Source organism: Polypterus senegalus, chromosome 5 (genome assembly GCF_016835505.1).
Source record: "Polypterus senegalus isolate Bchr_013 chromosome 5, ASM1683550v1, whole genome shotgun sequence".
NCBI classification, from domain to species: Eukaryota; Metazoa; Chordata; class Cladistia; order Polypteriformes; family Polypteridae; genus Polypterus; species Polypterus senegalus.
The window spans coordinates 183629721-183654259 of NC_053158.1; the positions used below are offsets into that span (position 1 = coordinate 183629721).

Consider the following 24539-nt stretch of genomic DNA (forward strand, 5'->3'; position numbering starts at 1 on the left):
ATTCGGAGTGTGTATCTCGGTGTTTCCATCTCTGTGCTTGTTACTGTATTATTCAAGATATTGTTGAGAATAGTCCAGTTCAACGCATGATTCGAGTATTTCATGAGATTTGAATTTATTATTTTATTAATCTTAAAATTATTAGCATTACTATCAGAAATTATCAGAAAACTGCAAAACATGTTTATGATTTCCAAGGAAGCTACAAAACACCTTCATGAATGGCATTTTGTGGTATCATAAAATCATGACATCATTCATTCTCAAACGTGACCTCCAGTTCCTTGTTGGGAGTGGGTGAAGGATGCTTCACATCTACTTTTGATGTCCTATTCTGAGGTAGGACAAATTCTTTTCCTAGTCAGACTTTTGGTCTAGAAGTAGGCACTGATCTTGAAGTTTCTTTCATACTAACAATCAAATTCAGGCAAAAAATGTAAATGTAAACCTTAAACTTGTGAAAGAGTATATGAGACTTTAGCAAATGTTAGGTCTGCACAGTCTTTGTGTGCTTCTTGAGTAAGCAGGATCGCTCAGTCCTACTGTATTGTCCCTCAATGATCTGTATGTAACTCATTTCTAAACTTGCATTCTATTGGGTATTTACGTATTTTGCTGCCTTTGCTTACAATATACACCATGTAGCCTTGTAAACAAACTTACCTCTTCAAATGAGGGAAGTGTAGACAAAGAGTAACTCTTGTAAAACCTTGTATTGGCATTTCACCTGACCTGAGGTGTATAAGTGCTGACCTCCCAGAGGTTGGCATGTGCCGAACTATAAAGACCACCTCTAACACTGGTAACTCAGATTGAAACTTAATGTATGATCTCACCCATAGGCTTTACAATGAAGTCTCTGTACTAATTTTCCTTAACCATACCTAAATGAATTTTAGTTTCTTGTGCAAACTATAACATCTGATTTGGATCTGTTCAATTGAGCTTGCGGATAACAATAATAATAAAATTTCATATGAGGCCATAACACAAATTCCCTATCGAAATATAAGCTAAAAGCACTACAGTATGTATAGTAAAGCAAAGATGAACTTATTGGTGATGAGTATGACAGCGATGGCTAAATTCCTTCCAGCTATGCCACTTACTTCACATCTTCCAAAAACTTGTCTAGTTCCAAAGGAGAGACATTGGAATACCTGAAAAAAGAAGGAGCAAAAGTGTGTCATGCAGGCAAGCACAGAGTTCAGTTTTGATACACCTAAAAGCCATATAGCTTACAGTAGACGAGCATTAAAACAAGACTTTTTTTGATGTGTTCACAGATTAAGGCAACATAGAATAGAGAATAGTGTTGACTAGAAGACATCAGCAATTATACCTAATCTTTTAATCTGTAGAAACTTTCTTTTCAATTATTTCTTCGTAAAAGCTGCAGTTTCCCATTTTACTTCATGTTAAGCACATGCTAATTGCTTTAGGTTGGAGTTGGCAATCATACACAGAAATAAAAATAAAAAGAATAAAGAGTCTGTTATGTATCAGTGTGACTTTAAGTATGCTTTATAATTTATTATTTGGATAATTTTGAGTTATTATTTTTCATGTCTTTATGATATTTCTCCTTGTTCCAATAGTAATTCTATAACTGTGTCCTGTTCCTTTAAATGTGGTTATGTTCCTTGTGTTTAGTAGATGGAGTCCCAGGAGGCAGGTCAACCCTGACATCATGACCCCTGAGTCCTCCCTCATGCTACATAAGTCTACTGAGAACGTTCCGGAGCCAGATACTGTATCTTTTGTTTAAAGCCGAGGTCTGTGAGTATTGCTAATTTTTTTGGATGTACTGGTTCTTCTTACTTTTTTGCTCTGTTTTAATTAGTCTGAACTCTAGATTGTGATACTACACTTGATAAATAAAACTTAATTTTATAAAGATTCTTTGTTAGCCCTTTTTATTACAAGCTAAGGGTTTATGGTCATCCCTCCTCTTTTGAGGCTTTTGCTACATTTTTGACCATTTTGAGTTGTTCTTCCAGTTCCCCAATCTGACTACTAAAGTCTAATTGAAAAATAAGCTAACTGATAGTGAGCGGTTTTAAGAAGTAGTTTATTCACCAAGGTACAGTATAGTGATATTGCTGCCATATTTATCTGTGATGTCATCAGTGTGACAATCATGGTTACAAGACTATCAAAACAGTGTTGCATAAATAAAGAAAATTGGGACATTAATAAAATATAACTTTGTAAGCCTAATTGTAAACATAAAATAAACACCATAACATGAAATCCCATAAGTCAAAACCCCAAAACATACAAAAAACACACATAAAAAATTGTTTATTATTACTATGGAAACCTAAGAGTTGTGAAATCATGAGTTAAACGATTTAATGACTCACGGGCGATATGTGAGGTCAAGTCCACAGGTACAGATGATATAAAAAGTTTCCCATCTGACCCTTTCAACAGGTCTCTACCTTCTAGGATCTCCTCAAAGACGTTGACAGTTCAACTGTACGCTGCAGATTAAGCGCATCGACAGAAATTGACTGTAATTCTAGATCTAAATCTAGATCTTTGCCTCAACACACTTCTGTCTCTAAGCTCTACAGGCAGCTCTTCGACTTCATGGCCTGTGGGACCTTCTGTAGACAAGTCTGTGCCTTTCCTAATCATGTCCTGTCAATTGAATTGACCACAAGTGGAATACAAACAAGGTGTAGAAAGAACTCAATGATGATCAATAGAAAGGGATGCATCTGAGACAAATTTCAATTTTCACAGCAAAGGGTTTGAATGTTTGTGTCAATGTGATATTTCAGTTCTTTTTTTAACAAAGTTGCAAACATTTGTAAAAATGTGAAAAATCCTATTTTCGCTTTGTCATTTTGGGGTATTGAGTGTTGCTTCATGTGGGAAAATGAATATAAATGATTTTAGCATTAAGCTATAATACAGCAAATGTGAAAAAGTAAGGGGGTCCTAATACATTCTCAATCCATTAGTATTATTTGCTACTTATTTTTGACCCCTTATAGTACACTCCAAGTAGAGTTTAAAATCAACTCACATGAACTGCACTGCTGGTCGGTTTTTATGTCGGATCTCTGCCATGACAGCATTAGCATCAAAGGTTTTGGTCTTTTCTTCTACACAGTTCTCTGGCAGAAGATCTACAAAGGAAATCAAAGCATAAAGATTGTGGACAAGGAGTTAATGGTCTCGTGTTTTTCTTAGTTTATGTGATGTTGTTCAGATCAGAAGCTGTATTGCCTGTTCTCCTTTGAAAAGTAATAATGGACCACTCCATGCATGAATCTAATGGATGGATATGGAAAATCTCTGAGACATAATGTAGACTGGCTGAATCAAACAAATGGTTAGTCCAAGATGACGGCAGAAAGGAGGTTGGAATAAAGTGCAAAATGGCCATTTGTGATTCATTCTGAAATGGAGTGGCTTGACGTAATGAGCAATGAGTAAGTCATGGGCAGCTAGCAGGGAAGAAATTGCATACTTACACTGATTGTTGATGAGACAGTGCGCTGCCAGCAGCTTTAGAGAGTGAACCTCAAAGAGCACCCGGTGGAAAAGGAGGTCATGGGCAGTGGGCCGTTTTCTGGGGTCATAATGCAAGCAGCACTGGATGAACTCCTGCAGGAAGATCAATGAGGCCTCATCAACATACAGTCTGTCACAGTGTGTAAGACAGAAATGGGGAAAAAGTCACTTCAGTGGAAAATGCACTTAAGATCTGAAGAAGAGCTGGCAAAGGAAGAACACCAGCTTCAGGATCACCACAAATGTGATCCAGCGATGCATTTCATGTGTATCATTATAAGAAGTTTTATTACTTCACTCTTTGCATGTCTACACCAGTACTGAGCTGCTCACCCTCATTATCGGGTCCTCCAGGGATTGCCCAGCTCGGGTTATTGCTTCTGTTGACACCATTGTGTCTCCATTGGCTTGGATTTCTAGCACTGCCATCTGAATGGAACAAAATATGAATAGCACAATTCATTAGTACCTCTGAGTCTAACAACAAGTACAGCAGCATTAGATAGCACTGTGCAAGAGATTCCTGGAGTTAATCATACACAAGTGAATTCTGACTCTAAAATTTACTTCTGTAATATTTGCTGTCTATAAACTATTTACAGAACACAGAATATGAACAATTGGCAAATGGAGTTTGTACGTCATTCCTGTAGCCACTTCAGTGTTATCGCGGTAAACTAGGATCCTTCAATATGCATTCATTAGGTTCTTTGTGAGTGTTGTGAGATCGACTGAGGTCATCCTGCCATATGCCTGGTGCTGCCTGGATTAGCTCCTTCTCTCAGTGACCCAGAATTGTTCAGAAGTTAACTTTAGAAAACAAACAGACATGGGATACACTGCACAAGGACACATGTTGACAGTACAAAAATACTACAGGGTGGTCCTGATCTAATTATGCAATTATGAAATGGCGAACACATCGCACCCGCTGCTCGACTGACAACCGTATCCCCGCCATTTTGGAATGCAGGGCAGATGCTGCCATCTATCGACAACAAAAAGAATTTTTTGTGAATTCTCTATGTAATAAATTTAATAAGTTATAGCGTAATGAAAATTGCATAATTAGATCTGGACCACCCTATACATCATGCAGTTAAGAGGCATGGAATCGACGCCCTAAGTGAAGTGCAGAAGCTATGTAACAAGACTGTATAAACGTTATTATGGTGATTTGACAGGCTATGTTGTTAACTGTAACAAGTGTGCTAGCTTCGGCAAGTTGTTGGAACTTGGCACTGACTATATCAGCTATTCTGCAAACAAAAACTACTTTCATTGATAAATTAAGTTTAGCACCTATCCTTATTTTTCTGCTTCGATCAGGTCGCTAAAGTCTTTAAACTGTTTGTGAACTGTACAGGTTCATTTCAAAATGGTCTTGCATTTTATTTCAAATGTCACATTTCCAAATGGCTCTTTAATATTTAGTGCTATTCATTTCAAAATGCCTCTTTCATGAAGGTCTTTTCAAATCTCAATCAAGACAAAGTCCAGTAGGCTGCACCTGTTCCTATTTCTTAATCCTTCGATTACTTTTGCCCTCGATTGCAAGTGGCGGACTACCAAAAATCCTTAGGCCGGAGTTATACTTCACGCGACTTGACGCATGCTGCAGCGGAGGCTCCTGCTACACAAGTGTTGTAGTGCTTATACTTGCGCACATACTTTACGTAAATCTGGAGGAATTCACCAGGTGGCAGTGCGAGATATTATCACGGTGAGAACATGTTCGGCTTCTCTGTGGTGTAAAATGCCTAGAACACCTATTAAATTCTGATGACACCTTACCGCAATATCTCTGACAAAGGATGTTTATTGATTAAATCCATCAATCCAGGGATGTGTCCATTCAAGCAAGCATTGGGCACAAGTGGTAAACAATCCCTGGACGAGGCCTCAGCTCATCGCAAGGTGAATACAAGCACACACATAAACTAGCGTCATTTTAGCGGCACCAAATTCCCAAATCTGCATATCTTTGGAAGGAAAATGGAGCACAGTGTGGAATACCAGCAGAAAATACCAGCAACATAACTCCTTGTCAGACAGCAGTGATACCACTCAGCCACCATGTCACCAACATGTGTGTAATTATTACCAGCATTCAGTATTTAAGCAAAATTATATGTAAAATGTAACATACACACTTTAATGCATTTCATCATGAAAGTGATATCAAGTATAAATCTAAAGATTCTAAATGTGCAGAGAGTTGGAATATCATACATTTCATTTGTTCTGTGTGGTGATCTATTGCTGCTTGCCGCTGCTGTCAGGTTCAAGAAGCTCGTAGCGATTAAAAACTGGGATGACGTTTACGACCGTCTGCTTTAATGATAAAGTAAACTACGAGGTTAAAGTGGACATTTCGAGATTAAAGCCGAAATTCCCACTTTAATCACAAAATACACGTTTTCACCGTGTCCTTTATTTTTTTCTCAGTGGATAAAAATACAGCGCTATACTTTATGTTGCTGTTGTGAAGTTGCAAAAAAAAAAAAAAACGGCACAAAAGATGGTATGTGAGACTTTTAAAATGTATCGTGTCATTACGATCGGGAATATGCGATGCTTGAATATAAAAGCACCACGAATGCATCTGTGTGCCAGCATTTTGCTTCACCACATCGAACCATTCATCAAACAGCGAAGCACGCACATTAATCCCCGTAGGATCTGCAGAGAGGCTTTCTGTCACATTTAGATAGTAAACAGAGACTCTGACGTCACGTTTCAACTTTTAGCACACTGCGCCCCCCGACTTTTTGCTGGTACTGCAACTCACGCACGCGTCGTGTTAATTTCTGAGGAGCTGCTCAGAGGACGCGTGAAATGAATGCTGGGAACGTGTGGCAGCCATGATGCGGGCGCGTACACCTTCTGAGCGTGAAGTATAAACCGGCCCTAGGTGTTACTTGCATTTTAACTAGTAAAGACACTAGTTCAGTGTTGGAAGAGTTAGTCTCACAGGCAAAGTAAAAAAGATCACTTAAAATGTGCTGGTATTTTGAGACAAATTAATGACATATTGAAAATGCTCAGGCAGACGAGCGCACATTGATGAAGAATTCATTAGTGGCTCAACACCGACTGAGCACCATGTCTGCAAAGAAGATGATCATAAAAAAATCATTGTAGCTCTCTTCCCAACAACACAGACACAGGGCGGTACTTTTAAACGGACGTTTATTGCTTGGGCTCCTCTTACTCACACCTCCACACCTCCACGTCTCCACGTCATGAGAACACGTTGGCCGCTTGTCATGAAAAGAGGTCTTTAAATCACTTTGTCTGTTTTAGCTTCAGACATTTCAGTTTGAAACCTTTAATGCAACATGGCAGAGCCTCGCGAGAGACATCTGTCCACCTGCGGTCCATGGGGCAGGTCTTTCTCATGTTCTCCTGATAACTCCTAAGTGCGTTCTCGCGAGACACATTACTTTACATACAGTACATATTATCTTAAAGTCAATTAACAATAACAAACAAATTGTAACATGTAAATTTACTATATACATCATGTTTTTAAATTTAGATATTCAAACTTAAACTATATATTTATAAAGATATGTAACCCATTATAAAATTAATTATCTACAACATGAACTTTACATTAAATATTGTTCAGCAACATTTACAATCACATAGGCATGTATTAATATTGATTCAATAATTAAATGTAAGATAACTACAGAACATTGTTGAACCAAAATAAAATAAGAACATTGTATCTCATAATAATTGGATGACTTTTATTTAATTATGCATTTATTTAACAGTTTTGAATAATCTATATATTGTCACACACATTCGAGTAGGAGACCGCTAAAGGGCCTAAGTAAAAGTAATTTGACGCCAAACCAGCAAGGTGCACTAATTGTCTTTCTCAGTCCCTTACAGACCACGTCACTTCCGGCGCCTCCAACGATGCCACTTCTGGCCTGTTGATGACATCACTTTCTGCCCTGGCCTTTAGATAGATAGATAGATAGATAGATAGATAGATAGATAGATAGATAGATAGATAGATAGATAGATAGATAGATAGATAGATACTTTATTAATCCCAAGGGGACATTCACTAAACTGTGCTAAACCCAGGTAGCTCCACGTTAGCATCTGGGATGTTAGTTGTTAAGCACATTTCACTAAAACACAATAAACTGCATTCTCTGTAGGTCCTGACATTTTTCACCAGCGCAGCCAGTTCGTCGATCTTATTTGGTAGTGAGTTCACATTTCCCAGGATCACAGAAGGCACCGAAGGTTTGTAGTGCCACTTTCTCGCTAGATGAGAAAGCCGCCATCTTGCCTGCACATCATCAGTTCTGTTTTAGACTCAGTCCTGTGAATATCTCACAACTATTTCAAACCCTTTTTGAAGCCAAGGTATATTATACAGATGGCTACCCCAAGCCTTTATGATGTCTTTGTGTCTTTCTTATAACAATATGTATCACTGTACTTTTTTATGTGATTTTTATTTTATAATTACTACTATTTATTTTTGTCACAAATGACATTTCATAGCTGTTCGAACTGCGCCATGTCAAAAACAAAAAGGTCTGCAGACATCCAGGTTGTCTGTCCGCTGTGGAACAGCAAAAAAAACAGAATTTTTGATGGAAGATTCCGTTGGCAGATGTGTTGTACCATATTTACTAGTGAAAAAAATGGACAATATTCTGTCATTCTCTTTTGAATAAAATATTACATTTCTAATTTAAGAAGTCCACTCATATTTAAATGAATAGAAAAAAATACAGATTTATTAAATGTAAGTTATTAAAGTTCTTATTTATAAAGATTTTTTCTTTTCCTATAATTGTTGTTCACCTCAAAAACATCCAGCTTTACCTCATTGTCATTCTTTTACAGTTGCCAATATATTTGAGATTTATATTACAGGACAATATAACATTCTCAAAAACATTTAATCCTCATCAGGGTCTTTGGGGTCAGCACCTCTCCCTGTAACAATGGACACAAAGCCAACCCTGGACAGGGCCATACTCCATTGTGAAGCTCGGTTATTCATACACTCACACAAGACCAGTTTAGATATTCAGCAACTAAACTAACCTTAATATATTTAATATGTGGAAAGAAAGCCACACAGACAACAGGAGAATATGCACACTAAATATGGACAATGATTGGCCAAGAGTTTTGAATCCAGGATACTGCACAATCACCGCACTGCCATAACACTTGTCAAAAACACCTCTTTTGCCACATCATCATTCTTTTAAGGGCACCCATACAGTATATTCTTGGGACGTGTGTGAGAGAGATTCAGATTAGTAGTCAAAGGACTTATGAAGACGTTAGCCTTGAAAAGCCATGAGCGCAAAATGAGCTCTTACCTCCAATGCACAGATACCAAATGAGAAGATATCGATTGCTGTGTTGTCTTCTGCAGCTGCAAGATAAATAATGTTATAGTTCACGTGGCATAGACGGAAAAACAGGAGAATCAAAGGCACATGGAGCAGATCATTTTAAACCAATTCAGCTCATCCCTCTAAATCCAACAAGGGTAGACAGAATGGCAAAGACAAAGCAAGTGCTATATGTGGCGCACAGGAAATGCAGCAGACAGGGCCACCACTGAATAAGACAGAGTGTAATGCCTGAGATGGACTCTCAGAAGAGCCCTCCTGGATGGGCTAAAGGATAGACGATCCAACACAGAGCAGGGGCAACTGATCCTCTTCCAAGGGGAGTGTGAGACCACAGATAGCTGAAATAAATTATAAAAAGTATTGATCCCTTGGACGTTCCACATTTTGCATTTATACAACACTGAATCACAGTGGATTTAACTTAGCTGATCAGCATTGTGAGATATGGCCGGCCATTCATTCCGGCCAATACTCCCAGGCCGCCAGATGGAGCCCTCCTTGCAGGACCTTGCAGGATGGAGGTGCCCCGAATGCCAGCAGGGAATTATGGACAGTGGAATTATAATGTACAGCCCTGCTGGATACCAAGGGGGCCGCCAGTCGCGGATTTGCTGCAGGGAGGCCCAGGGATTTATATTTTCCGTATAGCCCAGAAGTATTTCCAAGTCATGCAAACGGAAGAAATTATTATATACTTCCGGGCTGAAGAAAAAAAGAAGTTTTTACCTGACCCAGGACTATAAAGGACTGTGGGAGATCCCAGACAGATAAGCTGAGTTGGGAGGCAGGGTGGCTAAGCGTCTGGGAGATTGGAGGATTGTTTATTGGATTACTGTATTTGGGAGTGGAGGGTGCTTTGTGAACATTATTATTATAATAAATCAATTATTTGGACTTTTATCTGGTGTCTGACGAGTGGTCTGAGGGTTCAAGGGAGCGAGAGAGCCCTTAATCTGTCACAGTATAAAGAGACTCATTAATATCAAGGTGAAAACAGGTCTCTGTGAAGTGATCTTAATTATTACAAATATAAAACACAAAATAATTGATCACTTAAGTGTTCACCCCTAATGTGACACTTGTGGCAAACTGGTTTTAGTAGTCACAGAATTAGTTTAATGGAGATCATTTGTCTTAGGTTTCAGTTGAGTGCAGTATAAATGCACTTTCTTTGAACAGTCCAGCTTCTGGTGAGTCAATATGGTGGTCTAAGCTACACAATGAAGATAAAAGAACACTCCAAGCAACCCCATGAAAAGGTGATTGAAAAGCACAAGTCAGGAGATGGAGACAGGAAAATATCCAAGTCAATGAATATCCCCTGGAGTTAAGTTAAATCATTCATCCATCTAACCCGCTATATCCTAACAACAGGGTCACGGAGGTCTGCTGGAGCTAATCCCAGCCAACACAGGGCGCAAGGCAGGAAACAAACCCTGGACAGGGCGCGAGCCCACCGCAGGATGTACACACTAGGGACAATTTAGAATCGCCAATCCACCTAACCTGCATGTCTTTGGACTGTGGGAGGAAACCCACGCAGAAACGGGGAGAACATGCAAACTCCACCAGGGAGAACCCAGGAAGCGAACCCAGGTCTCCTTACTGCGAGGCAGCAGCGCTACCACTGAGCCACTATGCTGCCCTAAGTTAAATCAATCATTAAGAAATTAAATGAGTATGGCAATGCTGTAGGTCTGCCTAGATCAGACAGTCAACAAATACTGAGTGACTATGCAAGAAGAAGACAAGTGAGGGAAGCTACCAGGAGACCTCAGTGGCCAGCACTGTGGCTGCAAGGGGTTCTCAACAATAACATTCTCAGGGAGCATGGCAGAGACCATAGTGAATTTTGAGAAATGTACACTATTCCTCCACGATAGAAGGAGGAGAAACAAGAGTCACATGGGATACATAAGGGACAGGGGTCTGACTGCTAATAAGGTTGCCCTTAAAAATCCTTTAAATGCTTTATCAGGGGACAACAACAGGTGATATCACTGGTCAGCAGGCATTACTTGGATCAGAGGGTCTGTGACTTTACAAGGCTCCCCCATGATGCTCAAAGTGTTTGTAAGAGGAACCAAAAGGTGAGTCAAAAGAAGAAGAGCGATAAAAAGAATTGGAGGTAAGAAGGACACATGGATTTCAGATTGAAAAGTTGGGTGTAATGACCCTGACTGGAGTTTGAAGTCTTCTTTCACATCTTTTTGTTCAGTTTTGTGCCATTTATTTATGTAACTGTTGCATTTGCTAATTATTTGCATTAATCTGCGTTTTTAATCTTGCCTACAAGCTGCCTGTGTTATGTTCTATGTGTTTGGAGGGTGGTCCCCCAAAGTCCCTGCTGGTTCATTTCGAATGTGTCTCGGAGCAGTGAGGTTATTTGTGCTTCATTGTACTTTTTGTAATTTACGGATATTTAATGACCTAATGCTTTGTTCCTTTTGATTGCGTCTTTGGATTTCTGCATTAGAACCTTGTTGGCCTGGATTGCCTTTTGCTTTAGGCAACTCCATTTTGCCTTTTATGCTCTACTAAGCATTTTATTTTTATAAAGATTCTGTGTTGCCTTTATATTTAGCCAGGGTTTGGTGGTATACCCTCCTGTAGTGGGTATTTGTGTTTTTGCTTTTGGAACTTAATTGGTATTTATGTGCTTTGGGACTCCTAGTCCTCGACAGAAGGAAACTGAAGAAGACAACTCACCTGATTGATAAGCGTACAGTATAGCTTACAGAAATGTCCGTTATAGTTACAAGGCTTTGTCTTGCATTTATGTGTTTATGCTCTGTAGTCTAATTTTGTTCATTCCTCCCTTGGGTTTTGTTTAATAAGCTGTCTCAACATTTGGTGCCCCTTTGACCCTTTCATTCAGATAGCAGTGATCTGTATGTGAAGCATACAATTCATATTGAGCTCCATCATTGCAAAATATGGCTGCAGAAATGTGGTAGCTGGTAGTGAGACTCAAATTGAAGGTTCCAATAGAAAAAGCTCACTTACAGCCATATTCAGGAGCAAAGAAATGAAGACTCTTCTGCTCATCTCGATGGTGTTTGACGCGCCCATGCACTGTCTCTGGAAATGCTGCAAAGCAAAAATCATTAAAGATCACCCACTAGAGCTAGAATTAGACAGATAATGTGCACCCTGGGGCTACCAAAATATGTTAAAGTTTAAGTTATGAGGTTGTCACTTTGTGCACTGTGAAAGGTGCTATATAACATAAAGCCTGCTCCATCTGGAAAGCTTTTTTTATAGGGTAATTCTTGTCAAGCTCACAGAGTACACTTAAATTTTGTTTTAATTGATGTTCTAATTAACATCAATGTAAATGTGTGATATCAGCCTGGGCCTGTGCTGATGTTTTGCTGACCTGGAAGAATTAAATGCCACTATAAGTTATTGCGCCACCTGAAATGAGGTTGTATGGTCTTAGTTTACAAAACCACATTCCATTTTGCTTGTATGGCACTTGTTATAATGCAGTGTTTCCCAAACTCGGTCCTGGGGACCCCTGTGGCTGCAGGTTTTTGATCCAACCAGCTTCTTTTTTTAATTGAACTCCTGGGCTAATTAAGTGAACTGATATTTCCCAAGTTCTGTGTTTAGGGAACTAATATAGAAATTAGAAAACTAAGTTTGTGAAAAAAAAATATTAAAATGTACCAAGTAGTTATATAGGAATGTTTTTTGTTTTCTTTTTAACAGTATTTTCATCTTGATTTTCATTCTACTTTTCTAGGTGTTCTAATTGTTTAATTAATCCATTATTTACTAATTAGTGGGTCTGACTCTAAAGTAGTTGTAGCCTTTGATTATTCAGTGTTGTTTGCCTGGGTGTCTGATCTGCTTGTTTTAAATTGTCATTATTAAGATACAACGAATGGGGAAAAACTGCACAGAGAAAGGGCAAAGTATAATGAAATCAACAAAAGAGAGTTAAGCATTTAAATCTATAGCAAAAGCACAAATATTTATAAATGTCTTATAAATGTAAAAATCATGCTTCTGTGCTTTTCTTAATGTCAAATAAAAGAAAAAAAAATACCAGCTAATTAAATGAAATCAGTGTTATCAGGTGTTGTCACTGATTAAGAATCCGGTTAGAACAAAAACCTGCAGCCACAGGGGGTCCCCAGGACCGAGTTTGGGAAACACTGTTATAATGTATCACCGATTATACTTACAGTAAAACCTCAATTATCCGTCACTCGATTAACCGTCAGAGCCAAAAAAAAAAAAGTGCAGGCCTGTGCCAGCCGACTGCTGTACTACTACTGCCATGTGGTACACTGCGAGCTCTGCACTTCTCATCAGGCTGCATTTTGAAATCACAGTGTGAGTTACACACCTTCACTTTTAATAGCATTTCGTAGCTTTTCTCTTTTATTATAATTAATCTACTATACATTGTTATGGCTGATAAACACAAGTATGTGGTGTTGGAACTGTCACAAAAAAATGAAATTATTAAATGTTTACAAAACAACAAAAGTGCATGAAGTATTGCTTCAGTTTACGTAGTAGGAAGAATAACAGCGAACAATTTAAAGCATGATGACTGACAAAACTGAAAACGTGTTAAAAATAAAAACAACTGACAGTAATGTTAATGTTCTCCTGTATTGTCATTTTTTTTTTTAATTTGTTATATTATATTTTGTTAATACATTGTGATGCACAGGCAGCTTGTGATGCTCGGCTGGGGAACAGAAAGTGTATAATGAACGCTGCAAATGATGGAACTGGGTTTCTGTTCTGTGAGGGGCGGACACGCCTGTTAGGAGATGAGTGACAGGAGAAGTTAGGAGAAAAAGGAAGGTGCGGTGGAAGGAAGTTTTGAGTAGAGAGTCAGGAGACAATAAGCAGGAGTGTTTGCAGTATAGAAAAAGACAGAACATGAGTGGCAAGAGATAATTATGGGTAGGGAAAACTTTCTTGCATTGTTTTGGAGACTAGGGGGCAAATCCCTCTGCTTGCTTCGCTCACCAACCCACAAACATAACCCCCGCCCCCCCCGCGCTTCATGTCAGCCACTCACGTTGTGAAGGAGTGGGGCTGAAAGCACACTAAGGAGATGTGGACGGATCAGCTGCTGGCTTGCTACCGAGCTGCGTGTTCTGCTCGTCGTGCTGTGCGTCGATCATTTAAAAGCCCATACAGCAGCTGTCCTTTTGTCTCACTTCCTTGTCTCGCAGGACGTTAAAGTGTCTCTGAGAAATTGTTTGTAAGTAGGGTGTGATGTGCAAGTAGTCTCGCAGGACTTCAAAGTGTCTCTCCTAGAAGATCACATCTCGACCCAAAATTTTTTTATTATAATAGAGAGATGTGCTCTGTAACCCAGATAAGGAAGTATAAGACAGGGCACTGTTTCTTACAGAATGAAGACTCCAAGTAAAACGTAGAAAACTCCAGTACCTCCGAGCTGTTATTATGCTGGTCATTGCAATATTATATGAGTTAATTAATTTTGTTAATACTATATTATATTTTGTTTTGTAAATAAATACAGTGGGATGCAAACGTTTGGGCAACCTTGTTAATAGTCATTATTTTCCTGTATAAATCGTTGGTTGTTACGATAAAAAATGTCAGTTAAATATATCATATAGGAGACACACACAGTGATATTTGAGAAGTGAAATGAAGTTTATTGGATTTACAGAAAGTGTGCAATAATTGTTCAAACAAAATCAGGCAGGTGCATAAATTTGGGCACCACAAAAAAGAAATGAAATCAATATTTAGTAGATCCGCCTTTTGCAGATATTACAGCCTCTAAACGCTTCCTGTAGGTTCCAATGAGAGTCTGGATTGTGGTTGAAGGTATTTTGGACCATTCCTCTTTACAAAACATCTCTAGTTCATTCAGGTTTGATGGCTTCTGAGCATGGACAGCTCTCTTTAACTCACACCACAGATTTTCAATTATATTCAGGTCTGGGGACTGAGATGGCCATTCCAGAACGTTGTACTTGTTCCTCTGCATGAATGCCTTAGTGGATTTTGAGCAGTGTTTCAGGTCGTTGTCTTGTTGAAAGATCCAGCCCGGCGCAGCTTCAGCTTTGTCACTGATTCCTGGACATTGGTCTCCAGAATCTGCTGATACTGAGTGGAATCCATGCGTCCCTCAACTTTGACAAGATTCCCAGTCCCTGCACTGGCCACACAGCCCCACAGCATGATGGAACCACCACCATATTTTACTGTAGGTAGCAGGTGTTTTTCTTGGAATGCTGTGTTCTTTTTCCTCCATGCATAACGCCTTGTTATGCCCAAATAACTCAATTTTAGTTTCATCAGTCCACAGCACCTTATTCCAAAATGAAGCTGGCTTGTCCAAATGTGCTTGAGCATACCTCAAGCGGCTCTGTTTGTGCTGTGGGCGGAGAAAAGGCTTCCTCTGCATCACTCTCGCATACAGCATCTCCTTGTGTAAAGTGCGCCAAATGGTTGAATGATGCACGGTGACTCCATCTGCTGCAAGATGATGTTGTAGGTCTTTGGTGCTGGTCTGTGGGTTGACTCTGACTGTTCTCACCATTCGTAGCTTCTGTCTATCCGAAATCTTTCTTGGTCTGCCACTTTGAGCCTTAACTTGAACTGAGCCTGTGGTCTTCCATTTCCTCAATATGTTCCTAACTGTGGAAACAGACAGCTTAAATCTCTGGGACAGCTTTCTGTATCCTTCCCCTAAACCATGATGGTGAACAATCTTTGTCTCCAGGTCATTTGAGAGTTGTTTTGTGACCCCCATGTTGCTACTCTTCAGAGAAAATTAAAGGAGGAGGGAAACTTACAATTGACCCCCTTAAATACTCTTTCTCATTATAGGATTCATGTATGTAGGTCGGGGTCACTGAGCTTACCAAGCCAATTGGAGTTCCAATAATTAGTTCTAAAAGTTTTGGAATCAATAAAATGACAACGGTGCCCAAATTTATGCACCTGCCTGATTTTGTTTGAACAATTATTGCACACTTTCTGTAAATCCAATAAACTTCATTTCACTTCTCAAATATCACTGTGTGTGTCTCCTATATGATATATTTAACTGACATTTTGTATCGTAACAACCAACGATTTATACATGAAAATAATGACTATTAACAAGGTTGCCCAAACTTTTGCATCCCACTGTATGACTATTCACTAATCTACAGTATATTATTTTTAAAGTAGTTGTTCTGTTATCCGTCTTTTCTCTTATCCATTACGGCCTCGGTCCCGACCCCTGACGGATAATTGAGATTTTACTGTAGTTAGAAATGTAGCTCTCTCTCCTGCCTATTCTTTCACTCTGTCTAATTGACTGAGGTTATAGATAATGAAAGGAAGGGGAAGGATTTGCTGAACTGAAGTTGTGTATCTGACTACAGAATGATAGTGTACAGGAAATGAGGCATTCTGGTTAAGTCTACACAATGAAGAATATAAAGGGGAAAACAGAGTCACCATAGGATCCCACAAGACAAAACTTTGGTGTACTTACTTTTTGCAACACTATGTATTTTGAAGAAAAAGCCAGACTTATTCTAGCCAATAATAGCTGCTTTTCAAAAATCAGCTTAAAATAAGCTGTACCACAATTTAGTATGGTATGCATTTTTGCCACCTAGATTTTCACCCTAGACTTGGGACCACTTACCATTGATGAATAGCCGATGCCAAACTGCATGAGTCCCAATGGGAAACAGGAGTGGAGAAAGAGAAACAAAATAAAACAAGGAACTGTCAGTACAAGTGAAAACGGCAAAGGAAGAATACCAAAAATATAATGATATGATGGCAGTCAAACAGTAATGATATGGTGGTGATTTACAATTTATAAACAATCATACTCCCTTGGTCACTCACGTGGTGACATCATCTTGTTTCATTTTTCCGTTCAATTCTAAAAACCAATTACAATACACTTCATTATACTTTTTATTTTATGCTACCATGAATCAAGCAATCTCTTGTTCTAATGGAAAGACATTCCCATCATCATACTGTATCTCAGCAGACAGAAGCCGAACAGATCATTTTGGAAAATAAAACACACAGTCTCAGTTTGTACTGCTGAGAAATGGTCTACTGCCATATAACTTCTAACTCACATGCTGTTTTCTGGCCATAAATTTTTAATACACTTACATACCTTTACTGCCTGATTGGAGGACCCTGTATTCCCACCTTACTGTATACACCCATTATAAGGCATAAACTAGACCACAGGTGTTAAAATCCAGTCCTGGAGGGCCGCAGTGGCTGCAGGTTTTCATTCTAACCATCTTCTTAATCAGTGAATAGTTTTTGCTGCTAATTAACTTCTTTGGCCTTAATTTTAATTAGCTTGACTCAGACCCTTTAGTTGTTTCTTTTTCCTTAATTAGCAGCCAAAATAATGAAACACAAAACAAGCCACCTCATGGCCAGCTCACCTGTGCCCATCACACAATATCTGAAAATAAAGAAAGGTGAAGGTCTCAGTAAAGTTGATCTCTCAGGTCACCAAAACTTTTTTTTGTTGTTCTTTATTTCACCTTAAACAATTTCTCTTATTAGGAATTTGTTAGTTTTTGCATACCCCGTGGGGTCAGAGCGCAGGGTCAGCCATTGTACAGCGCCCCTGGAGCAATTGCAGGTTAAGGGCCTTGCTCAAGGGCCCAGCAGAGTAGGATCTCTTTTGGCAGTGACAGGGATTCGAACCGGCAACCTTCGGGATACAAGCGCAGATCCTTAGCCTCAGAGCCACCACTCTGCCCCATTTTGATGATGTTCTCAGAAAAAAACAGAAAATCAACAGATTTGGATATGTCTGCTATGGCAGAATGAGAGCAGCAACAAGCCATGGAATTAATCCATCCATCCATTATCCAACCCGCTATATCCTAACTACAGGGTCACGGGGGTCTGATGGAGCTGGGGCGTAAGGCAGGAAACAAACCTGGAATTAAATAACAGGTTTAATTAACAGCAAAAATGGGATTCTCATTAAAAGATTGGTTGGAGTGAAATTGGTTGGAGTTTGAAGCCCAGATTTAGCTGGTCATGTGTTGGCTCGTTTCACATCTCATTTCTGTTTGGCTGTCATTTAATGAAGAAATGAATCAATTCAGAGCACTGAATCCTTAAAAACAGGGCTATTAAAATGAAGGGACAAGAAGTTAATAAGCAGTGAAAACTTGTCACTGATTAGAAAAAGAGTTAGAATGAAAACCTGCAGCCACTGTGACCCTCCAGGCCCGGAGTTCGACACCCCTGATCTAGACTATCTATCCACCTGCATCCTACTAATCATCTACTGCCAGAGTCTGCCCTGTGGCATCCCAAGCTTGGCCTGTGCTCTGTGGATGGCTGCAGTCTATCAGAGATACGCTGTTTTTGACATTGATTAGTGAAAACAGTGACAGCAATAGAGTTTCCTGTCAGAATCTTAGCCAGTGCATTGAAGTGATCTTGATTGATATTTTTTGTGGTCCTCACTCTACACACACATACCCATTCCAACTCATCTTCTCGACCACATTAACTGGCAGTGTTTGACAGCTGAGATATAATGGTTTTCTACACAATACGCTTCACAGATAAATTCTACTGTCAGATAGATGCAGGTGGCGCTTCTCCTGATGTCTCAACTTAGGCTGATTCAGGTGGGTGAAGATGTATAGCCTGGATAGGATCTGAATTAAATTAATACAAGGAAGAAAAATGACACCAAACAAGGCAATCTAAAGGGCTCCAATGGAAGACGTTAGGCACTGTGTCTCATCTATGGAGTCTTCCCTTTAAACACCAAAGTGATGAAGGAGGATTGCATTTATAAGCAATTAGAATGGGGCGCACCTGAGCTGATCTTGATGAGGCCATTGTGCTGAATGAAGATAGTGTCACAGGTCAAGTTACCATGAATTATCGGAGGATCACAGGAATGTAGGTAGCTGTGGAAGTGAAAAGCAGAATATTAAAAATAACACTTGAGAGATTCATCAATTCAATTTTCTTTGCTGATTTATTCATGGCAACAATCAAAGAACTGTATGATGTCCTTGGGAATTACTATGATAATTCTTAACCCTTGACCTAAAGAACTGCACATTAGGGATCTGTGGCAGTACAGGATTTTAAATAAAACCAGTATGTTTTAAGTGCCATGGAGGACAGATGGGCATCCTGACTGGGATGGAGACGGAGTTCTTGCCTGGACTGGACACCATAATGGAAGGACAACAGGACTGAAGACACAACTCAGCCAGAACATCCTATAATCCTCATCCATGCTGGGATCAATCTATATTGAAAAGACTTGCTGAATGTAGAATCCAGAAACTTTCTATATCTCCAGATGGAAGAAGGCCTGTTCCTAGAGCCTTTAAATCCCGGCTGAAGACTCACTACTTCAGTTTAGCATATCCTGACTAGAGCTGCTGATTAACTGTACAGACTACATCTCTGTTGTCAGTCGTTAGCACTAAAACATAAGTAACATGGTAGTTATAATTGAATACTAACCCTCACCTATTCTGTTTCTGTTCTCGGTACCCAAATGTGGCAATTGGTGCCACGGCCCACCTACCAAGTTGTTTGCCTGCCTGTGGTAAAGTCATCCCTGATGGAGGATCACAGGAATCATGGGAAAGAGGGGTCCTTTCATTGGATTGGCTGGCCAAGCATCATTTCAGCCATGGAATGGCAAAATGGGGAGGCAGCTTGATGGATGAGGTCTCCAGGACTCTAAAAATATCCAAATCTTATTATGTGATATCATCTACTGTTAAATTCTGCTCCGTACTTGTAAAATTTTTATTATTATGCTGTCTTAAGGAATTGTTCTGTTCTGTGTATTGTGTTGTATTGACCCCCATCTTTTGACACCCACTGCACGCCCAACCTACCTGGAAAGGGGTCTCTCTTTGAACTGCCTTTCCCAAGGTTTCTTCCATTTTTCCCTATAAGGTTTTTGGGAGTTTTTCCTTGTCTTCTCAGAGAGTCAAGGCTGGGGGGCTGTCAAGAGGCAGGGCCTGTTAAAGCCCATTGCGGCACTTCCTGTATAATTTTGGGCTATACAAAAATAAACTGTATTGTATTGTATCCCAATCAGGATACCCACAGGGCTGCATGGGAATTGGAGTGTGGAGGTGAAGCCCTGTCAGGGTCCTTGGGTGCTACCTGTGGGTGATGTTGGGGTGGGGGACAATACTGGTTTCCACGTGACCTGGAACTGCTCCCAACATGCAATGCGGTGACACTGAAAGAAGTCCCTGGTTTTGCTTGAAAAGAAGCTCACTGTCTCACATTGGGGAGTCAGAATTGAGAGGTAGTTGGCGACATTCTTGGAGGAATGAAGGAGGAAGAACATGACAGAACTTTCTATTGATTATTGATCTTCTGATGGGTGATTGTTGGAAAGGTGTGGCTGATGAATACAATTTTATTTAAATTCAGAATTGTGTTGGGCATTACTGTATCTGCAGTTTGGGGCTTGGGAGCACCCCCTGGTGGTTACAATGTCTTAGGTTCAGACTGGTGGGTGTGAAGACATGCTGTTAAACAGCTGTGTGGCTGCAAGGAGTTCAATGGGGAAATGAGATGACTGCTTGTTAAGGTGCAGGAGCAACTGCTTCGCTCCTTATTGACATTTTGGTGGTGGTGGGGGGGGTCATTAAGCACCCACAAGGATATAAAAGGAGTCTGAGCAGGACAGAAAAAAGGAGATCGAAGAAGAAAGAAAAAAACAAGGAAGGGAGAAAAAGAAAGAGCAGTATCAGGTGGTCAAGTTAATGCAATGGAGAGGTTAGGACGCAGTTGAAGATGCCCCACAGTGGAGCGATGGGAACATCGCTCAGGGGCAGATCAACCCAGCTGAGCATTTTGGGAGCAGGAAGGATCGTTGGCTTCGATTGAGGTGGCTGGGATGTGAGCCAGACAAGGGGATCACATTACCTGGAGTATCATTACCAGCTGAGAATTCCCAGACAGAGAAGGGGAAATGAGGTAAAAGAGACGAGATGAGAATAGAAGACAGAGAGGTTTCTTGCACTTTATTATATTCCTGTTTTAATTCCTTAATTATTGAATTTATTTATTTATTTAATCCCTTCACTTCAATCTTTTTATCAATCGATTTATTGAAAGACATTTTTTGGACTGAATTGCACCCTAATGCTCCAATCTCATTGCACTAGTCCATCCTGGTCATGACTATCAATGTCCCAGGTTCAAGATGATACCAGCACTGTAGGCAACCCAGGGCATCACATGATACAACCTACTATAAGGCAAACTGAGTGAAGAAATAAGAGACAAGTTAGGTGAAGGGCTCACCAGTGGTAAAAAACAGATAGCGTTCAGGAATAAAAAGAGAATGACAGGCAAGCACCCAAGACCCAGAGAGGCCTTCTTTACTTAGCATCTCATGTCCAGCTTTCTCTCATGTGTGCTTGCCTTTAACATGCTGAAATAAAAAACTCAGAAACAAAAACTGTAAACAAGAACATATTTTACAGCTTCAGGAAGCGGAGGGTTATGGTGTGAGGAGACCTATCAGGACTGGCTGATGTTAAGAGTGGTGTCCAGCAGGGGTCAGTGCAGGGGCCGCTGCTACTTTTATCATATACCAGATATGGCGTACTGCACGATAACGTGCAGTTAATATACACTTGACTTGAGTTTTCATTCCTAGTTCTCATCCTCTTTCTTTCTCTGCACGTTTACCATTCGTTTGCTCAGAGGTTGATGCGCTTGCTGCTTCCTCAGCAGCTCTTCTTTTCTCCACCTTAGCGGCCCACTGCTTCTCTTGTTTCGTCGGCATCTTTTCGCATTAAAACTGATTCAAGTTAATTTTTGTGTTGCAATTACTTAGTACGTTTTCTTTAACTTTTCACTTAAGTGTTCAATCTGCCTTAAGAATGATTAGCAGAGGTGGTAGTGAATGAGAATGGTGCACGTACGCATGCCTGCTGTGCACTGCCAAGAGTTGATTCTACAATAAAATAAAATAAAATAAAAATAAAAATACTAATAAAAATCATCACCCAGAAAGTGGATAGTAGACGTCACGTAGTATATGAGTATCAAATTTCAAGTCAATAGGTCAAACGGTTTGCGAGCTACAGGTGATTTAGAATCCTGGACAGAAAAACGAACAGCCACGGTAGCGTATTATATAAGAAGATAAATTTTTTTAGATATGAATATAAGTAACAAGCTGGTTAAGATTGCAGGTGATACCGAGATAGGTGGATTAGCAGATAATTTGGAATTCATTAAATCATCACAGAAGGACTTGGAGAGCAGACAGGCTTGGGCAGATGTGTGGCAGATGAAATTTAATGTAAGTAAATGTAAAGTATTACACATAGGAAGTAAAAATATTAGGTTTGAATACACAATGGGCGGTCGGAAAATCCAAAGTACACTTTATGAGAAGGATTTAGGAGTCACAGTGGACTTGACACTATCAACTTCTAGACCGTGTTCAGAAGCCATTAAGAAGCCTAACAGAATGTCAGGTTATATAGCGCGATGTGTGGAGTACAAGACCAAGGAGCTTCTGCTCAACCTTTATGACACACTGGTGAGGTCTCATCTGGAGTCCTGTGTGCAGTTTTGATATCCAGACTACAAAAAGGAGCAGCACTAGAAAACGTTCAGAGAAGAGCAACTAGGCTCATTACAGAGTTATGAGGAAAAATTAAAAGAGCTGAGCCTTTTCAGTTTAAGTAAAAAGAGAGTAAGAGGAGACATGATTGAAGTGTTTACAATTAGAGAATCAGTCCAGTAGATCGAGGCTGTTACTTTAAAATGAGTTCATCAAGAACACGGGGACACAGTTGGTAATTTGTTAAGGATAGATTTGCACAAACATTAGGAAGTTGTTCTTTACACAGAGAACCATAGACACCTGGAATAAACTACAAGTAGTGTGGTAGACATTAGGACTTTGGGGACTTTCAACACACTTTGACAGAGTGTGACACGACTTGATCTTATTTTAAAAGAATTAAAGTGGAGAGGACTAGCAAGCTTTGTTGGGCTGATTGACCCGTTTTCATCTATATTGTTCTAATGCTCTAATGTTCCAGCATCATAAGGAGGATTTCAGTCTCTTTAGACTGTCAAGAACAGATTCCAACAGACTACTGTACATTTAAGCATGTAGCTGCAGAAACAGGAAGAGACATGGGTAACACACACTAAGTAAAAAAAAAAAAGCAAGCCAAGAGTGACACTGACCTGAGGGCCGACAAGATCTGCGTACACCAGCGCTTCCATGCCTGGCAAGAGATAAAAAACATGAGTTAAGCAAACACCAAAAGACTAGGTCACTAATAACATACAATTGTAAAAAACGGCCAATGGTGCATCACTAAATAAAGTTGTTCAAAAAAAAGTTTTAAAAGTCAGGGTGTGGGGCAAGAGGCAATCTCAGTAGCATCAATCATAAAGCAGGAACCCACCCTGGAGGGGCACACACACACACACACCCAGACCACACCAATCTGGAGTCGCCAATTAGCCTAGCATGTACTACTGTATGTCTTTCCAGTGTGGCATGGAAAATGAAATACCCAGAGAAAACTCCATAAGAACAAACACACAAACGAAAACACACATCTGGGGACAACCCGATAAAAAGTGAGTAATAAATAATGGAGAAATCCTGCGTTTGAAAGGCTACGCCACAGGGCTTTTTCCTAAAACATCCCCCCAATTCCGCCAGTCCATGCACTTAAATCTGCAGGGGTTTCAGAGAGACAGCAACAGATACTGAACAAAAGACTTGATGCCAAGAGAAAATAAAAAGCTAAAATTGCTGTTACTCATTCTGGCGCTCAGTAGCACAAGGTAAGCGAAACTTCATAATTAATTTGCACATTTTAATGAGCACTGCAACAATGGAGACAGACAGACGCACACATACACTCGCACATACACCACAAGAACTACTGGGCTCCACACATTTGAGAAGTGCCTCTGTCTGCTATGATATATTTCTGTCATTGTGACTATTGCATCACTATATGAAATAACAACAGCAAATAGAGTTTAGATAAGCATCTATGGATACGCAACTTGTTAAAACACTGTGGCTATTTTGTTATGGCATGTTTGCCCTTCAAATTAGACAGTAATGCTAAATTTTATTAGTTATTCATTTAACTGTGCAGTCTGAAGGTGGATGTTGTGCAGTCTCATCTATGCATCTACTGGTGCTGTTAGGTAGATTTGTTGATTTGGATATTTTCAGTCCCGAAATCCACATCTCCTGTGGCTCTTCGTCATCAGCTCTCTTAACGGTAGTCCTTTTCCCAAAGTGTGACACGCCATTTACAGCATTGGAAAACTCATCAGAAGCTTCAAAAGACTTGGTTGGACAGTTATCTTATCCCAAGATCTTAACCAGACATTGTTCTCCTCTCTTGCTTAATGAATCTTAGCCTGGAGAGGTCTACTAATTTTTTACATCTAAGATGTCTTACTTAAAGGTTTTCCAATGTTGTTACTTGTCCTAGTGTGTATATAAACACAGGGAACTCCAGTTTCTGTATTACATCTTGCCTGAAGAAGGGGCCTGAGTTGCCTCGAAAGCTTGCATATTGTAATCAT

General features: G+C 39.8%; 1 protein-coding gene across 2 annotated transcripts in view; it reads right to left on the bottom strand.

Annotated features, from left to right (window-relative positions):
- The window catches only part of LOC120529689 (nuclear receptor-binding protein 2-like), a 297685-nt gene that overhangs the window by 20658 nt on the left and 252488 nt on the right, over positions 1-24539 (bottom strand). Inside the window, exons 5-13 of one of the 2 annotated variants that reach the window (XM_039753734.1) lie at positions 23166-23206; positions 18777-18871; positions 16594-16617; positions 11946-12029; positions 8901-8956; positions 3862-3957; positions 3489-3621; positions 3038-3140; positions 1110-1160 (exon numbers count right to left, since the gene is read on the bottom strand). In XM_039753734.1, the coding sequence (XP_039609668.1) occupies positions 1110-1160; positions 3038-3140; positions 3489-3621; positions 3862-3957; positions 8901-8956; positions 11946-12029; positions 16594-16617; positions 18777-18871; positions 23166-23206 (683 nt within the window). The remainder of the gene's footprint in view (positions 1-1109; positions 1161-3037; positions 3141-3488; positions 3622-3861; positions 3958-8900; positions 8957-11945; positions 12030-16593; positions 16618-18776; positions 18872-23165; positions 23207-24539) is intronic. The other variant, XM_039753735.1, reaches the window with a different exon arrangement.